This window comes from Somniosus microcephalus, chromosome 3 (assembly GCF_052327205.1).
Source record: "Somniosus microcephalus isolate GS21.2 chromosome 3, FLI_Smic_1.0, whole genome shotgun sequence".
In the NCBI taxonomy this organism is placed as follows: Eukaryota; Metazoa; Chordata; class Chondrichthyes; order Squaliformes; family Somniosidae; genus Somniosus; species Somniosus microcephalus.
Genome location: NC_140989.1, coordinates 364,350,084 through 364,368,495, shown reverse-complemented (window position 1 = coordinate 364,368,495; position 18,412 = coordinate 364,350,084). Strand labels below are relative to the sequence as shown.

Sequence of the window (18,412 nt, the reverse complement as noted above, 5' to 3'; positions counted from 1 at the left end):
CTCAGGTGGACATGAAAGATTCTCCAGGCACTATTTTGAAGAAGAAATAATTATCCCCGGTGTCCTGGCCAATATTTATCACTCAATCAACATCGCCAGAAACACATTATCTGGTCATTATCACGTTGCTGTTTGTGGGAGCTTGCTGTGTGCAAATTGGCTGCCACATTTCCTACATTACAACAGTGACTACACTCCAAAAAGTACTTCATTGGCTGTAAAGTGCTTTGGGGCGTCCAGTGGTCGTGAAAGGCGCTATAAAAATGCAAGTCTTTCTTTTTAAAAGGGAACAGATGAGGGACTTATGACACATGTAGGAAGAGCTGAAACAAATCTCAATATTTTCATAATCCGCTCAATAGTGTGGGCTACACATGCATATTCATAAATTTAGCTCACATATTTATCTCTGAAAACTGAGGTGACAATAATGGAGGTTAAAATTCTGTCAATGGTCATGCCAGCACCTACACTCTAGCTTTAATCCCAGCCACTAGAAATTTCAAGATGGCCAAATTATTCTGTATCATAGCATACATAACAAGGACATGCCCATAATTCAGGGGAATCTACAAAACTGTCTTGTTACCATTAACACTTTACATATCCCTTACCCTTTCCCCCCCCCCCATTACATAAAAGCAACACAGAATGAACTAGCTTACATGACAGAACCTACTATAACCCATGACAACACAGCTATTCTCAATAAATAAATTTGAATTTTTTAATATGTCACATTTACAGGATCTTACTGACATTTTGATTTGAGATGGTAGCCAGAATCTCAAAAAGGTTCAACTGATTACTGTTAAAAAAAATTAAGGCCCAAATCACCTTCATTAAACTCTTCTAAACAGACTAGGTCGTGTTAAATGCAGCCCAAGACAACAACAACAAAACTAGATAACTGACCTTGTGGACCCATTCATATTCTCCATATTTTGAGTCAAAGGTCCCTTTCTGCAAAGATCTAAGTTTCAGGGTGAAACGCGGTCCAAGTTCCTGAAGGCCCACTTTTTTTTCATTCCTAAATATATACCTTAAAAAAAAAATTGGCACTGTTTGGGTCTGGTTCTAATGAACTCGAGAAGTCAGTTCAACATATTACTTTTAGTCAAAAGCCCATAAGAACTTAACTAGACACCACATTATTAGACAGTTAATGAGAGTATCAGGTCTACTCTAATACAAGCTGTAATTAAGCAGTTGCACGCTCACACGAGACACTCAGCTGGGTTCGGACGCTTCTCCTGTTCTCCAAATTTCAAGAGTTTTTCCCTCTTTTTATACCCAGTTCGTTGGTCATGTTTGTGACTTCGACAATTCACTTCATAGAATCATACAGCACAGAAGGTGGCCATTCGGCCCATCGTGCCTATGCCGGCTCTTTGAAAGAGCTCTCCAATTAGTCACACTCCCCCGCTCTTTCCCTATAGCCCTGCTAATTTTTCCCCTTAAGTATTTATCCAATTCCCTTTTGAAAGTTATTATTGAATCTGCTTTCAGTACCCTTTTCAACAATGCATTGCAGATCATAACAACTCACTGCGTAAATGTTTTCCCCCCTCACGTCGCCTCTGATTCTTTTGACCCTTGGGTCATCAAGTCTAAACTTGCTGGATATTTTACGACCCTTAGGTTATCGAACAGTTTGCTGCACAAACGATTCCAGAGCTCTGATCTCACCAATATCCTGTACCACTGTCTGAAGGTATAGGCAGTGGTTTAACTATCTTTTATTACACACGTCTCTGCTGGAATGCCTTCCTGTTTGTTAGCAAAGTAAAAAACCTCTGCTTCCTGTTTGTTAGCTTCAAGATGTTTTTATCCTGAGTCAAGGATTTCAGAATGACCCACTTCATTTACCCATATTGCTGCATTTTATCCTACCCACAATTGCTACATTAGCCGTTCTGCCATGGTTTTAGTAAAACTACAAAAGCAAAAATATATATACTACAACAAGCACTTGTAGAAACTTTAGCACAGTTTGTTTAAAAGTGTACCTGTGAAATCTGAAAAAGATGTAATCACGCTGGTTATGAAAAGTTGCCACCTGGCGTCCCACAAATTGCGGATCATGAGGGAACAGAGAAGCAAACATTCTCCCAATGGTGTGACCCAGACGGGTAGAGAAATTGTTAAGGATCACTTCTGGTGTATGCTCTGTTGGATCCTTCCCTCTCCTCTGCAACAAAGATCATCACAGATTAGTGTTCTATTCTTTTTTTGTTGTTGAAAGTATGCTTGACTAACATCTGCAGCCATATATTAACCATCATCCACTCCCAAGAAAGGTTTCCCTAGTGACAAGAAAAACAATCTACTCCAGCAACACTCAAAATATTTCTGTCACTGGTTAAGGTGGTCATCGCTCAATAAATTAATATGTGAACCAGACAACAAAGGCATTGCAAACATCACTGCCTGGACAAGGTGGTCAGTGGGGTTTTGAGGTATGATCTCTATTGTCACAGTCCATCCACAGACTGCAGCCCTTCATCCAGAGCAATGCTCCACAGACCAGTCTGTTTTTTTTGCGATATTGGTTGAGAAGTTTAAACGTGATTAAACTAAAAAAATATAATTCCCTAAGAATTATTAATATTAATTTACCCAGCAGGTGGTGCCAACTTTTTAAATCCATCAAGATTTAACATGGAACATTAGTTCATATAAGCAACTACAACATAGAAAATTGTAGAATGGCTTTGTTATATATGTTTTCCTGTACACACTAACCAAAGTTCCTTAACATCTTACCTTGAGTTCTTTTGCTAGACGGGCACTAGACATCTTGAAATGTGCTGTTGGCCCATTGGGAAGGTGGCTAAGAATTAATCCATCTGTAAGTATTTGGTTAGGGAAAAAGAATTTTGTTTTTCATGAAACTTCATGAAATGATCAGCTGGAGAAGATGAGTTTCTCATGGTGATGGAGTTGGGAGACTTCAGAAACTCCCCAACGTGCCACCCACTGGTCTACATTGTTACAGCCAACTGGTTACATCTAGGATTTCCATTCTGTTTGCAAAGGCAGTTTCAATGTTAAATCTTGAAATCTTGAACTAAAATCATAACAGGAAGTTGAACAGGCAGCACGTGCAGATACAAGATTTTTTAATAAAATATAGATATATTGTGGGAAACCAGTAAAGTTCTGACAAGGGTCATTGACCTGAAACGTTAACGGTTTCTCTCTCCGCAATGCTGAGTGTTTCCAGCATTTTCTGTTGTGCGTTCTGGTTTACTCAGGCCCAGACACACTGTACAACAAGCAATGCCATGTGCACTCAAGCACCAAAGGCCCAATGTCATTATTACTGTGCATAACGCGTAGCATTGTGGGCTGTTCTCATCTAATCTATGTCAGTGCATCTCACACCCATTAGATTTGGATCTTCCTGCTCCTGAATTGTTCTCATACAGTAATCAGATTATTAGAAACATAGAAGATAGGAGCAGGAGTAGGCCATTCGGCCCCTCGAGCCTGCTCCGCCATTCAATGAGATCATGGCTGATCATCCAAATTCAGCACCCTGTCCCTGCTTTCTCCCCATATCCCTTTAGCCTTAAGAAATATATCTAACTCCTTTTTGAATATATTTAATGAATTGGCCTCTATGGCCTTCTGTGGTAGAGAATTCCACAGGTTCACCACTCTCTGGGTGAAGAAATTCCTCCTCATCTCTGTCCTAAATGGCTTCCCCCTTATCCTTAGACTGTGACCCCTGGTTCTGGACTCCCCGACCATCGGAAACATCCTTCCCGCATCTAGTCTGTCTAGTCCTTTTAGAATTTTATAAGTTTCAATGAGATCCCCTCTCATTCTTCTAAACTCCAGCGAGTATAAGCCTAATCGACCCAATCGCTCCTCATACGTCATTCCTGCCACCCCAGGTATCAGCCTGGTGAATCTTCGCTGCACTCCCTCCATGGCAAGAACATCCTTCCTCAGATAAGGCGACCAAAACTGCACACAATACTCAAGGTGTGGTCTCACCAAGGCCTTGTACAACTGCAGCAAGACATCCTTGTTCCTGTACTCAAACCCTCTCGCTACGAAGGCCAACATACCATTTGCCTTCTTAACCGCCTGCTGCACCTGCATGCTTACCTTCAGCAACTGGTGCACAAGGACACCCAGGTCTCGTTGCACTTCCCCTTCTCCCAATCTATTGCCATTCAGATAATAATCTGCCTTCCTGTTTGGTGTAAGAAAAAGGAGACTTACCATCAAGTAACTATAAAGTAAGCTTTAAGTAACTTATAAACACACTATATACACAAGAGAGGTCTTTACCATGCCTCTGGTAGAAGCCTCTTACAATACTGAACAGACCAGTATTTATACCAGTCCAACAGGAAGTGACATATGACAGGAAGTGAGGTATGTACACAGTTCATAGTTCACAGGAAGTGATGACATAACTTCCCGGAAGTTATCATTTTTATCACATTCTTCCCTCCTGCAAGATTAGGAGGCTGTGGTCTACCTTTTGGTCCGCAGCCGCCGAACAAGGAAGAGTCGCACCCGTTTGGATTCCCATCGTAGAGGGTCGCTGGTCCGCTTACATGCGGTTGGCCATTGGTCAGAGTCTGTGTGGCCTGGATTGCCCTGTGAAGGGTCGGGGAGATCATGGCTTCGAGTACGAGCCCCAATAGGTTCAAAGTCGGACTGCCTCTGTTCAGAGGGAGGTGCAGAGCTGGTCTGTGGCGGATCAGTACTTTCATGCGCGGTACTGGGAGGGTCGCAACCTTGAGCACGGGGTTCTACCGGCACCAAGCTAGTTGGTGTCCGATCAGGATCCTGGAGAGGGGTACCCGATAGGTCCCAAGAGTTTCCTGGTGAAATGCCATCACCCGATGTCCCACTAGGTCCTGGTGGGCAGGGAGCCAGATCCCGTAATGAGACGGTAGATTCTCGGCCGTCGGAATATCGTATGTTTGCATAGGTGGGGTTGGCATCGGTTAGTTCGACCTCGTCTACAAGAGGGTCATTTTTAGACGTCCGAACGTATCTTCGGAGTAATACAGGTCCAGGAGTAGTTAGCCATGACGGGAGTGATGTCCCATGAGATGAGCGACGCTGGAATCCAAAGAACCGCTCATGAGGTGTAGTATTTGTGGCTGTAGAAAGCAGGGACCGTATAGAGTGCAATGCATCCGGAAGCACTGTTTCCCATTGCTGGTCTGGTAGGCCCCGAGATCTTAAAGCGAGACGTACGGAATTCCAGATGATACCGTTATACCTCTCTACCTGCCCATTTCCGATGGGATGGTATGGTGTTGTTTTGCTTGTAGCAATTCCCCGTTCTGAGAGGTAGTCCTTGAGTTCCCTTGACATAAAGGATGGACCCCGATCTGAGTGAATATAAGCCGGCATGCCACAGAGAGAAAATACCTGCTCAAGGCAGCAGATTACTGTGGACGCCAGCATATTGGAGCAGGGGAAGGCAAACGGAAAACGTGAATATTCGTCGATCATGGTGAGCAAATATGTGTTCCGAGTTGAAGAGGGCACTGGGCCCTTAAAATCGATGCTAAGTCGTTGCATCGGTTGGGTTGCATGTATGAGTATACCATCTGAGGGGCGGAAGAACTGAGGTTTTAATTCCGCACAAAGCCGGCATTCTGAGCATATTTTCTTTACATCTCCAGTGGAAAAAGGGAGATTCCGTGATCGTACGAAATGTAGCATGCGCGCAACGCCAGGATGACACAAACCATTGTGGACATCCATGAGAGTGGAGGATGACATAATGGAGCAGAATGCCCGTGTGAGGGTGTCCGGGGCCACATTCTCCTTGCCAGGCCAATAGAGAATGGTATAACCAAAAGAGGCCAGTTCCATCCTCCAAAGTTGTATTTTATTATTCTTAATTTTGGTTCGTTTTCGATTATCGAGCATGAAGGCGACTGATCGTTGGTCCGTGATCAATGTAAAGTGCTGGCGAGCTAGAAAATGGTTCCACTTCCGTACTGCCTCTATGATGGCTGTGGCTTCTTTCTCAACCGGAGGATAATGTAGCTCGGCACCTTGTAAGGTCCTGGACATAAATGCTACAGGACGACCTTCCTGATTCAGAGTAGCCGAGATCGCCACCTCCGAGGCATCACATTCAACCACGAAAGGGAGATTCTCATCAATGGAGTGAAGAGCCGCTTTCTCCAACTGTTTTTTGAGAAGGTTAAAGGCTGCAACAGCCGCTGTTCCCAGTGGAAATGATCTAGCATGCAGCAAGGGTTGGATTTTGTCCGAAAAATGAGGAATCCATTTAGCGTAGTATGCAAGCAGACCGAGAGCCCGACGTAAAGAAGCTGGATTCTTAGGTGACGGGAGCTCTTGGAGCGGGCGAAGTCTTTCTGGGTCTGGCTTAATGATACCATTGCCTACGCAGTAGCCAAGGATGTTGATGGTCGGTTGCGACTCAACAGATTTGGATTCATTCAGGGTCAAATTACGGCGATGGAGGGCATCCCGAAATTTTTGGAGGTTGGAGTCGTGTTCCTGTTGATCGTGACCTGCAATGGTAATGTTATCAAGATAGGGAAAAGTGTCCCTTAGGTTTTCCTGCTTAACCAGGCCATCCATTGCCCGTTGAAAGACAGCCACTCCATTAGTAACCCCGAATGGGAGGCGACGAAATTGGTACAGCCGTCCATTAGCCTCAAAGGCTGTGTACTGCTTATCTGAGACCTTCAAGGGTAACTGATGATAGGCACTTTTTAAATCGTAAGTTGAGAACACTTTGTATTCGGCCAGTTTATTAACCATATCATCAATGCGTGGCAATGGGTAGGCGTCCAAGTCGGTATATTGATTGATGGTTTGCGAATAATCGATGCATAGTCGCTGTTTGTGAGGTTTTAGAGGGTTCTTGACAATGACGACTTGAGCCCGCCAGGGCGACGAACATGGTTCAATGATATCCTCTGCTAGAAGTCGAGAGATTTCAGCCGCAATAAAAGATTGGTCTCCCTGATTAAAGCGCCGCGATTTCGTTATTATCGGTTTGCATTGAGGCAGAATACTGGCAAATAATGAGGGTTCATCCAGTGAAGCTGCTGATAATGCACAAAATGGTAATTTAGACGGTATATTAGAAATAGTAAGTCCGGGTTTGGATCCACCAAACTCAATGGTGAGTTTCTTATGCTGTTTTTGGAAGTCCAGCCCTAAGAGGAGATCACTACATAAGTCCTTGAGCACCGAAAGTCGGGTGGAGGGATACATACGACCATGAAGTGTCATATCAACAACACAAAAGCCGGAGATTCTGGTATTAAGTGATGACTGGGCCATCGCAATTGCCTGGTCCGATGGGAAGACATGTAGTTTCAATTTCGCAACAATCTGTTCCTTAATGAAACTATCAGTACTTCCTGAGTCAATTAAGGCATCTAAGGTATGCCCTTTAATTGAAATTTTTGTGGCTGCATGAGACAGGTTCTGTGGGCAAGCAGCTGTAATTGGTGTCGTTGCACAGAGAGTGGCTAAAACTCTCGGTGTGCTTCTTCGGGAGAGAGCTCGAGAGGAAGCTTGATAGGTCCTAGCTGGAGCATCTTGATAGGCCCTAATTGGGGCAGTTCGGTAGGCCTTAGCTGGATTGGCCCTCGTAGAGGCCCTTGATAGGCAAACTTTAGCAAAGTGTCCTTTTTTCCCGCAATAACTGCAGATTGCATTGCGAGCAGGGCAGGTTTTCCTAGGGTGAAAAGCATCTCCACAAAAGAAGCATTCCTTCCTAGATTGCCAAGAGGCTGCTAAAGTGGGGTCGTCCTCCTCTTCTTCATCAGAATTATCAGAATTAGATTCCCCCATGATAGGGTTCACCTGAGACCGCTTGAATTGTCTGGTTGCAGCTACAGCAGCAGATCGAGATCTGGGCAGCTGATAGAGGTCTGCATTTCTCTTTGCCAAATCCAGTGAACAAGCTAGGTCAAAAGCTTTTTGTAGCTCAAGTGTTTTACTTTCTAGTAGACGCTGGCGTATAAATGGAGAGGCAATCCCGCAGATGAAAGCATCACGAATCATTTCTTGGCGGTACAGCTCAGCTGAGGCTGCCTGAAAGTTACAATCTACGCTGAGCCTGCGAAGTTCTTGCAGGAATTCGTCAATTGATTCCCCTGGCCCTTGTCGGGCTGTGGCCAGTAGATGTCTAGCATAGACCTCATTTAGGGTCTTCGCATACAGTTTCTTAAGTGCCCGAATCACCTCTTCGTAATTATCCCATTCATCAACATATTCAAACACTTTTGGGGTCACATAATTGACAAGTATCTTCAATTTAGCAGGAGCATCCGCTTTACATTCATCCAGAAAATTCTCAAAAGTACGATACCAATGCTTCCATACCCTGCCAGCTGCTGGTGTATTCGGGTCCAAGTCCAGACGAATAGGTCTAAGGATTTTCTCCATGATGGGTGGTTCCCTGGATCCTTAACTTCCGAGTTTGTCTGAAGGTCTAGTATTTGTCAGTGTAAATACTAAGTTACTTAAATTGATGTAAGAAAAAGGAGACTTACCATCAAGTAACTATAAAGTAAGCTTTAAGTAACTTATAAACACACTATATACACAAGAGAGGTCTTTACCATGCCTCTGGTAGAAGCCTCTTACAATACTGAACAGACCAGTATTTATACCAGTCCAACAGGAAGTGACATATGACAGGAAGTGAGGTATGTACACAGTTCATAGTTCACAGGAAGTGATGACATAACTTCCCGGAAGTTATCATTTTTATCACACTGTTTTTGACACCAAAGTGGATAACCTCGCATTTATCCACGTTATATTGCATCTGCCATGCTTCTGCCCAATCACCCAACCTGTCCAAATCATACTGGAGTTTCTTGGCATCCTCCTCACAGCACACACGCCCACCCAGCTTTGTGTCGTCTGCAAACTTGGAGATATTACATCTAGTTCCCTCGTCTAGATCATTAATATATATTGTGAATAGCTGGGGTCCAAGGACCGATCCCTACGGTACCCGACTAGTCACTGCCTGCCACTCGGAAAAAGACCCGTTTATTCCAACTCTTTGCTTTCTGTCTGCCAACCAGTTCTCTATCCAAGTCAATACCTTGCCCCCAATCCCATGTGCCTTAACTTTACACGCTAATCTCTTATGCGGGACCTTATCGAAAGCCTTTTGAAAGTCCAAATACGCCACATCCACTGGTTCTCCCTTATCTATTTTACCAGTTACATCCTCAAAAAATTCCAGTAGATTAGTCAAGCACAATTTACCTTTTGTGAATCCATGTTGACTTTGTCCGATCCTGTCACTGTTTTCCAAGTGCTCTGCTATTACATCTTTTATAATGGACTCTAGCTTTTTCCCCACTACCGATGTCAGGCTTACCGGTCTGTAATTCCCCGTTTTCTCTCTACCACCTTTTTTGAATAGTGGGGTAACATTAGCTACCCTCCAATCCATGGGGACTGTTCCAGAGTTTTGATTAATCTTGGCATGGAGAACTTTCTGACATTGGTCCTAAATTTGCCTTTTATTTGTTCGAGTGACAATCGCAAGACAGTGTTTGTTACTCAACCCTTCGTTGTCCTGAGGGCATTAAGTGCCACCCACGCAGTGTGGGACGGGAGTCCCATAAATGCCAGACCAAGGATGGGGTTCCCTGAAGGACATTCATGAACTAGTTGGGGTTCTTTTACGACAATCGGAGTTTTCATGGTCACTTTTCTGGTGGTGGACCACAAATTTTTTGAATTCAATTTTGCAACGGTGGTATTTGAATCACTAGGCTACTGTACTCTTATTTCCATTGAAGCAGAGCTGTGGATTTATCATTTCTATGCTGGTTAGTACCATATTACACACAACACACACACACACGGTCCCCTCTTATCTGCTCCTTTCAAAGCTGAAGAGCCCAAGATCCTTACAATACCTCAAATCTCAGCCAGACAATGCAAGTTTATAAGCCTGCCAAATAGCCCCTCTTACAGTTTATTAATACCACACTGCTGAAATGTACTACAAAAAAGAAAAACTTGCATTTATATAGTGCCATTCACGACCTCAGGACATCCCAAACTGCTTTGCTACAAAAGTGACACTCAAAAAGGAACCAAATAAATATTGCGTTGGCAGTATTTGAAATTTTCCAGAGGATTCTAGTGCACGAAACACTCCTGCGACGAGTCCAAGTTTTAAATTGGAATATTGAAGAGCTGAAGAAAACCAACTGCAGTTTCAAGCAAGCTCACAAATGTAAAAGATACTTGGTACTTTCCGATCTTCATTGATGATGAGCAAGTCCGTAAAACCTCTAGCGACGCACTGCGGTATGATCTTTTTCAGAGCCAATCCTCTCCTGTAGTAGACGTGCGAGTTTGGCACGATCTTTGCCAGCTGCTCACATAGCCTTACTGTTCTCTGAAAACCAAAAGCAGTACCCATTCGAAATTTAAAAATATTCAGCAATGGGTGGCAGCAATGAGAGCACCACAATTGGATGCTGAAACCCTGGGCCGGGGAGAGGAGGGAAGAACCTGGTCCCGGTCATTATTCAACAAATTCCACTACGGGCTAGGCGGATGATTACCGTGGTCAAATAACACCGTCTACAACAAATTACATGTACATGGCGCCTTTATAATTTATCAAACACTATCAGTTGAGATAGATAGGGGACTGGACACCAAGCCATGGAAGTAGAAATTAGGAGGGGGTGGCTGAAAGCTTGTTCAAAGAGATGGGTTTTGAAGGTTTTGAAGAAGCAGAAGGAGGTTGTTCCAGAGTAAAGCCAAGACTCAGACACCAATTGTGAGGTGAAAAGAAAGGAGGTACAGAAAAGACCAGAATCCAGTCTCGGATATGGAGAATGACCGCTCATGGAATCAGTGGCTTCAGGAGAGAAAAGCTGGCACTAAACTTCCTCTTTACAATTACATGCCTCTTTTGCCCTGTTAGCATTTACTTTCACATACCCCTCGAGGCCTGTCCGATGTTGTAATGAGGATCCTCGGACTTGTTTCTCGACTGAAGTAGGAAGAAAACTCGTCTGTTGCTTCATCGAAAGCCACCTGTGGAAGATTAATATTTAAAAAAAATAAAACAAACAATCTGTTCCTTCTTCTGAACTAAAAGTTTGTATAATAACCACTCAAAAGAGAAGGAATAGGTTTGTCATGCTTCAATCTTGCCTAGTTCCAATTTAAAGCATTTAAAAAATATATTTTCTTACGTACAAGAATTTTCCATGTAGCTAATACAATCCAGAACCAGGGGTCACAGTCTAAGGATAAGGGGTAGGCCATTTAGGACAGAAATGAGGAGGAATTTCTTCACCCAGAGAGCGGTGAACCTGTGGAATTCTCTACCACAGAAGGCAGTGGAGGCCAATTCATTAAATATATTCAAGAAGGAGTTGGATATATTTCTTAAGGTTAAAGGGATCAAGGGGTATGGGGAGAAGGCAGGGACAGGGTACTGAGTTTGGATGATCAGTCATGATCGCATTGAATGGTGGAGCAGGCTCGAGGGGCCGAATGGCCTACTCCTGCTCCTATCTTCTATGTTTCTATATGGAGGCAAGAGCACTAAAATGCTAGCATTGCTCTCTAATCTTAACACCCAGCACAAAGGAAGCACGTGGCCCCCACCCTCTGTTAAACAAAACTTTAAACCTTTCACCTAAAGATTCAAAATAGAAGACTATTGGTGCTTAACCAAGTGGTAATATGTACTAACATTACTGGGCACCAATGTTCCTGCTAAGATGCGTGGCCGCCCAGTAATCTCAAAGGTCCCGCGCAGGCCACTCACCGGCTTTTACACTGTAAATATCGCGCATGCGCAGAAATTTAAAGGGACCTTGTATTAAAAGAAACAGGCCGTGCAGAACAAAGCGCAGTTCACAGGTAACATTGCCGGGCACCCGAGTAAAATGCAGCAAAGGACAACATGTCAAAGGCGGCAGCCTTTTACACTAGTTCACAGGAAGTCTGCCAAAACTAGTAATATTTACCTCTTCGTCATTCGGGTCCACAGTTGTTTCATCATACACTCGCTGGTTTTCAATCGTCTTCGGAACTGGTTTTGGTGGTGCCTTGGACAGAAAGGTTTAATCAAAGAGACCAAAGTTACATTCACTAAGACGCGTGTTCGGCGCTTTTTGGTTTAGCTTTTAAACATGAATCCACATTCTCATTTGTTGTACCCCAAAGCACTTTTTGTAAAGTCAGCATTCTCCACACCAATCCTTCAAGATGATTAGAGCTGAGAAATACCAAGGGACAGAAAACGTTAGTTGGAGTTGTATACAGACCCCCAAACAGTAATGCTGAGGTTGGGGATGGCATTAAACGGGAAATTAGAGATGCGTGCAATAAGGGCACAGCAGTTATCATGGGTGACTTTAATCTACATATAGATTGGGCTAACCAAATTAGTAACAATACTGTGGAGGAGGAATTCCTAGAGTGTATATGCGATGGTTTCCTGGACCAATATGTCGAGGAACCAACTAGAGATCAGGCCATCTTAGACTGGGTATTATGCAATAAGAATTAATTAGCAATCTTGTTGTGCGAGGCCGCTTGGGGAGGGGCGATCATAATATGATCGAATTCTTCATTAAGATGGAGAGTGAAGTCGTTGACTCAGAGACTAGGGTCCTGAATTTAAATAAAGAAAACTACGATGGTATGAGGCACGAGTTGGTTAGGATGGATTGGGGAATGTTACTTAAAGGGTTGACGGTGGATAGGCAATGGCAAACATTTAAAGATCGCATGGATGAACTACAGAATTTGTTCATCCCTGTTTGGCACAAAAATAAAACAAAAAAGGTGACTCAACCGTGGCTAACAAGGGAAATTAGGGATAGCATAAGATCCAAGGAGAGGACATATAAATTGGCCAGAAAAAGCAGCAAACCTGAGGATTGGGAGCAGTTTAGGATTCAGCAAAGGAGGACAAAGGGATTAATTAAGACGGGGAAAATAGAGTACGAGAGTAAGCTTGCAGGGAACATAAAAACTGACTGTAAAAGCTTCGTGAAGAGAAAAAGATTGGTGAAGTCAAGCATAGGTCCCTTGCAGTCAGAATCAGGAGAATTTATAATGGGGAACAAAGAAATGGCAGACCAATTAAATACATACTTTGGTTCTGTCTTCACAAAGGAGGACACAAATAACCTCCCAGAGATGTCAGGGAACATAGGGTCTAATGAGAGGGAGGAACTGAATGAAATCAGTATTTGTAGGGAAATGGTGTTAGGGAAATTGACGGGATTGAAGGCCGATAAATCCCCAGGACCTGATAATCTACATCCTAGGGTACTTAAGGAAGTGGCCCGAGAAACAGTAGATGCATTGATGGTCATCTTCCAAAATTCTAAAGACTCTGGAACAGTCCCCATGGATTGGAGGGTAGCTAATGTAACCCCACTATTTAAAAAAAGGTGGAGGAGAGAAAACGGGGAAGATGCTAGAGTCCATTATAAAAGATGTAATAGCAGAGCACTTGGAAAACAGCGACAGGATCGGACAAAGTCAACATGGATTTACAAAAGGTAAATCATGCTCGACTAATCTACTGGAATTTTTTGAGGATGTAACTGGTAGAATAGATAAGGGAGAACCAGTGGATGTGGTGTATTTGGACTTTCAGAAGGCTTTCGATAAGGTCCCGCCTAAGAGATTAGCGTGTAAAGTTAAGGCACATGGGATTGGGGGTAAGGTACTGACGTGGATAGAGAACTGGTTGGCAGACAGAAAGCAAAGAGTTGGAATAAACGGGTCTTTTTCCGAGTGGCAGGCAGTGACTACTGGGGTACCGCGGGGATCGGTGCTAGGACCCCAGTTATTCACAATATATATTAATGATTTAGACGAGGGAACTAGATGTAATATCTCCAAGTTTGCAGATGACACAAAGCTGTGTGGGCGTGTGTGCTGTGAGGAGGATGCCGAGAAACTCCAGTATGATTTGGACAGGTTGGGTGATTGGGATAAATGTGGATAAATGCGAGGTTATCCTGGTGGCAAAAACAGGAAGGCAGATTATCTGAACGGCACTAGATTGGGAAAAGGGGAAGTGCACTAGATTGGGAAAAGGGGAAGTGCAACGAGACCTGTGCAACAGTTGCTGAAGGTAAGCATGCAGGTGCAGCAGGCGGTTAAGGCAGCAAATGGTATGTTGGCCTTCATAGCGCAAGGATTCAAGTACAGGAGCAAGGATGATAGCAAAATACTGCGGATGTTGGAAATCCGAAATAACAACAGAAAATGCTGGAAAAACTATGCAGGTCAGGCAACATCCGTGGACAGAAATTTGAGTTGACGTTTTGGGTCGAACCCTTTTTCAAAACTGGAAAGAAAAGATGGATCGGAGGCAGGGCTGCGATCAGACAAAAGAATAAAAGAAACAAAAGAAGTAAAAAAGAGACAATGAAAGGTGTTAGAAGCTAGACGAGATGGTAATATGCTGAGATTGGGTGTAAAGTGTACTGGCAGGGCAAGGGATAGCTGCCAGGTGTGAGAGCGAAACAAAAGGAAAGGGGGGGGGGGGGGGGGGCGCGGTGGGGAAAGGAGTGGAAAAATTACAAGAAAAAATGAAATAGGGGCCGAGGTTATGATCTGAAATTGTTGAACTCGATATTGAGTCCGGAAGGCTGCAGAGTGCCTAATCGGAAGATGAGGTGCTGTTCCTCGAGTTTACGTTGAGCTTCCGTGGAACAATACAAGAGGCCAAGGACGGTGAGGTCCGAGTGGGAATGGAGCGTTGAATTAAAATGACAGGCGACCGGAAGCTCGGGGTCACCCTTACGGACTGAACGGAGGTGTTCCGCAAAGCGGTCACCTAATCTGCGTTTGGTCTCCCCAATGTAGAGGAGACCGCATCGTGAGCAGCGAATACAGTATACTAGATTGCGAGAAGTACAAGTAAATCGCTGTTTCACCTGGAAGGGGTGTTTGGGGCCCTGGACAGTGGGAAGGGGGGAGGTATAGGGGCAGGTGTTACATCTCCTCCGCTTGCACGGGAAGGTGCCAGGCGAAGGGGAAGGGCTGTTTGGGGTGATAGAGGAGTGGACTAGGGTGTCTCGGAGGGAGCGGTCCCTGCGGAATGCTGAAAGGGGAGGGGAGGGGAAGATACGTTTGGTGGTGGGATCACTTTGGAGGTAGCGGAAATGCCGGAGGATGATCCGTTGAATGTGGAGGCTGGTGGGGTGAAAGGTGAGGACAAGGGGAACCCTATCTTGCTGCAGTTGTACAGGGCCTTGGTGAGACCACACCTTGAGTATTGTGTGCAGTTTTGGTTGCCTTATCTGAGGAAGGATGTTCTTGCCATGGAGGGAGTGCAGCGAAGATTCACCAGACTGATACCTGGGATGGCAGGAATGACGTATGAAGAGAGATTTGGGTCGATTGGGCTTATAGAGTTTAGAAGAATGAGAGGGGATCTCCTTGAAACTTATAAAATTCTAACAGGACTCGACAGGCTAGATGCAGGAAGGATGTTCCCGATGGCGGGGGAGTCTAGAACCAGGGGTCACAGTCTAAGGATAAGGGGTAAGCCATTTAGGACTGAGATGAGGAGGAATTTCTTCACCCAGAGAGTGGTGAACCTGTGGAATTCTCTACCACACACAAGGCAGTTGAGACCAATTCATTAAATATATTCAAGAAGGAGTTGGATATATTTCTTAAGGCTAGGGGGATCAAGGGATATGGGGAGAAGGCAGGGACAGGGTACTGAATTTGGATGATCAGCCATGATCTCATTGAATGGCGGAGCAGGCTCGAGGGGCCGAATGGCCTACGCCTGCTCCTACCTTCTATGCGAGCAGAAACTCGCGTCTTCCCAAAATTAATAACCGAGCTCTCCTACTTAATATGGAATGGTTTAAAATACAACATATATTTACAGATGATCCAACTTAAATGCAGAGACACTACAGCACTGCATTTGTGAAGAATAAATCACCCCCGCCCCCCAGTAATGATACAGCTGTGCACAAAAGCCAAACAAACCAAAAAAAAAGCACAGGTTCGCTTGGGGCAGTAGGTATGGGATGCTACAATTGGCCAGTGCCCGCGGACAGGAAAATCAATCCACTCCATCTGGCTGCCTTGGTTCCGTAACCGTCAATACCCTTAAACTCAAACATCTATCAATCTCAGTACTGAATTATCAATTGACCCCCAGCATCAGCAGCTTTTTTTGGGGGGTGGGGGGAGAAGAAGAGTTCCAGATTTCCACTAGCCCTTGTGTGAAGAAGTGCTTTCTGACATCACCCCGAACGGCCTAGCTCTAATTTTAAGGTTTATCCGCCTTGTTCTGGACGACACAAAGACAAAAACTGTGTCAGACGGTGAAACCATACACCAGCAGGGCTCAGTGCCTGCAAGATTGGAGGAACAATTAAGTGAGTCACCTTGTCCCCAAGTGCCTCCCTCTCCTTCTGTCGTTTCTTTTTGGCTGCCAGTTGCTCCTGAATAATAATAGAAAAAGACAAATTGTAAAATATGTTAGCATCATTCAGTATCAGAAGGTACACAAAATCTGGTCTCCATCAGAAACCCACCCACAGCTCAGAATTTAGGCTGAACGACCCACAAGTACGAAAGTCACCAGTCGATCCGGAATTATTTTAATTGTTTCTCAGAAACACTAGGACGGCGGTCCGTTGGGAGGACAGTTTGGCAAGACTGTAGTTAGGGTCAGCACTAAAGTTCGGGTTTGGGGAAGCATCAACTACAAAGCCAATGTGAAAACTGTTAAGTCTGGAAAAAGTCCAATGGAATTTAGACTTGCTTTACCATACAGGATTGCCCACGTCACCGAGCACACCCTTAGAAAGAAAGACTTCCATTTATATCGCGCCGTTCACGACCCAGGACGTCCCAAAGCGCTTTACAGCCAATGAGGTACTTTTGAAGTGTAGACACTGTTGTAATATAGGAAACGCGGCAGCCAATTTGCTATGTTTCCACGATCAGCAATGTGATAATGATCAGATAATCCGTGTTCGTGATGTTGGTTGAGGGATAAATATCGGCCAGGACACCAGGGATAACTCCCCTGCCGCTCTTCGAAATAGTGCCATGGGATTTTTACGTCCACTCTGTTTAACGTTTCATTCAAAAGACAGCATCTCTCGACAGTGCAGCGCTCCCTCAGTACTGCACTGGTGTGTCAGCCAGGATACAAATAACTCAGTGCCTGTGGCACTGAATCCCTCCCTTTCCTGGTTGTCTCTGATGGAAAAGATAACCAGGAGGACAGATCAGCAAAGGGCTCGCCTCTCAGCTCAGCTGTACAGAGGAACGCTCGACCTCAATAAAAGCCTTGCACAAGAAGCTTTTCCCACTGTTGCTGAATCCATCCGCAGCATAAATGGGGCAATTCAGCAAATGGGGCAGTTCCGTAATATCAGACGGTAGTGTTCCTGTGGTTAGACTCAGTTATGGATTAAGCGAGTCTTCTCTGAAGGGGTTCTTTAATTTATGCACTGTATTGTAAAGAAGGGAGATTAAAAACCCAATTCAATACCTGCCTGAGGCCAAGGGCGGCAAAACTGAATTTTCTAAAGTAAATACCACATGATACAGGGTACCACTAAAACACACCTTGAATATTTGTCGAACTCCTTCTCATGTATTTCTTCCCATATAAAAAGACTATTAGCCACCTACCCACTCAAACATCGTCAGCTTGAGAACATCATTAGCGCAGCAATTGTAACATTTGGTAAACTAAGTTAGCCCTAAGTGCAGTGCTGTCGCGATGACTGTTTACCATTTTGGTAAAGAAAGAATTTACACTTATAAAATGCCTCAGCATCTCCTCAGAATGAATATCTATTTCTGAAGTGGAGTCACAATTATGTGGATAAAAATGGCAGCCAATTTATGCACAGCAAGGTTGCAAGAACCATAAATCAGAGGAATGACCGATTAAAATATTTCTGGCGGTGTTGGTTGAGAGATTGGGCGGGACGCAGGGAGAATACCCCTGCTCCTCTTCAAATAGTGCAATGGGATTTTTCTTTTGCATCCACCCGAACGGACAGATGGGACCATGCGTCAACATCTCATCCAGGAAACGGCACCCCCAACACTGCAGCACTCCCTCAGCACGATGCTGAAGTTTCAGCCTAGATTGCATGCTCACGCCCTGGAGAAGGATTACAATGTCATCTTTCATAGAGGGTCATTGCCGCAGCTGTTTAACCTTCATTCTAATCCAGGATGTGGGCAGTGTTGGCAAGGTCACAATTAATACCCATCCTCAGTTGCCCCCAAGGTGGTAGTGGTGGTTCTTTTACTTGAATTGCTGCAGCTATTGTTGTGGTGGCACTCCCACAATGATGGGAGCTTGGGAATTCAACAATGTTGAAGGAACGGCGGGCGTTGTACAGCCAAGTCAGGG

The 18,412-nt window shown here is 44.4% G+C and overlaps 1 protein-coding gene across 1 annotated transcript in view; it reads right to left on the bottom strand.

The window, feature by feature from the left end:
- The window catches only part of rpf1 (ribosome production factor 1 homolog), a 42,039-nt gene that overhangs the window by 5,165 nt on the left and 18,462 nt on the right, over positions 1 to 18,412 (bottom strand). The window contains exons 2-8 of the mRNA XM_085983512.1: positions 16,416 to 16,472; positions 12,003 to 12,083; positions 10,963 to 11,058; positions 10,255 to 10,408; positions 2,767 to 2,849; positions 2,010 to 2,191; positions 916 to 1,042 (exon numbers count right to left, since the gene is read on the bottom strand). Of these exons, the coding sequence (XP_085839638.1) occupies positions 916 to 1,042; positions 2,010 to 2,191; positions 2,767 to 2,849; positions 10,255 to 10,408; positions 10,963 to 11,058; positions 12,003 to 12,083; positions 16,416 to 16,472 (780 nt within the window). The remainder of the gene's footprint in view (positions 1 to 915; positions 1,043 to 2,009; positions 2,192 to 2,766; positions 2,850 to 10,254; positions 10,409 to 10,962; positions 11,059 to 12,002; positions 12,084 to 16,415; positions 16,473 to 18,412) is intronic.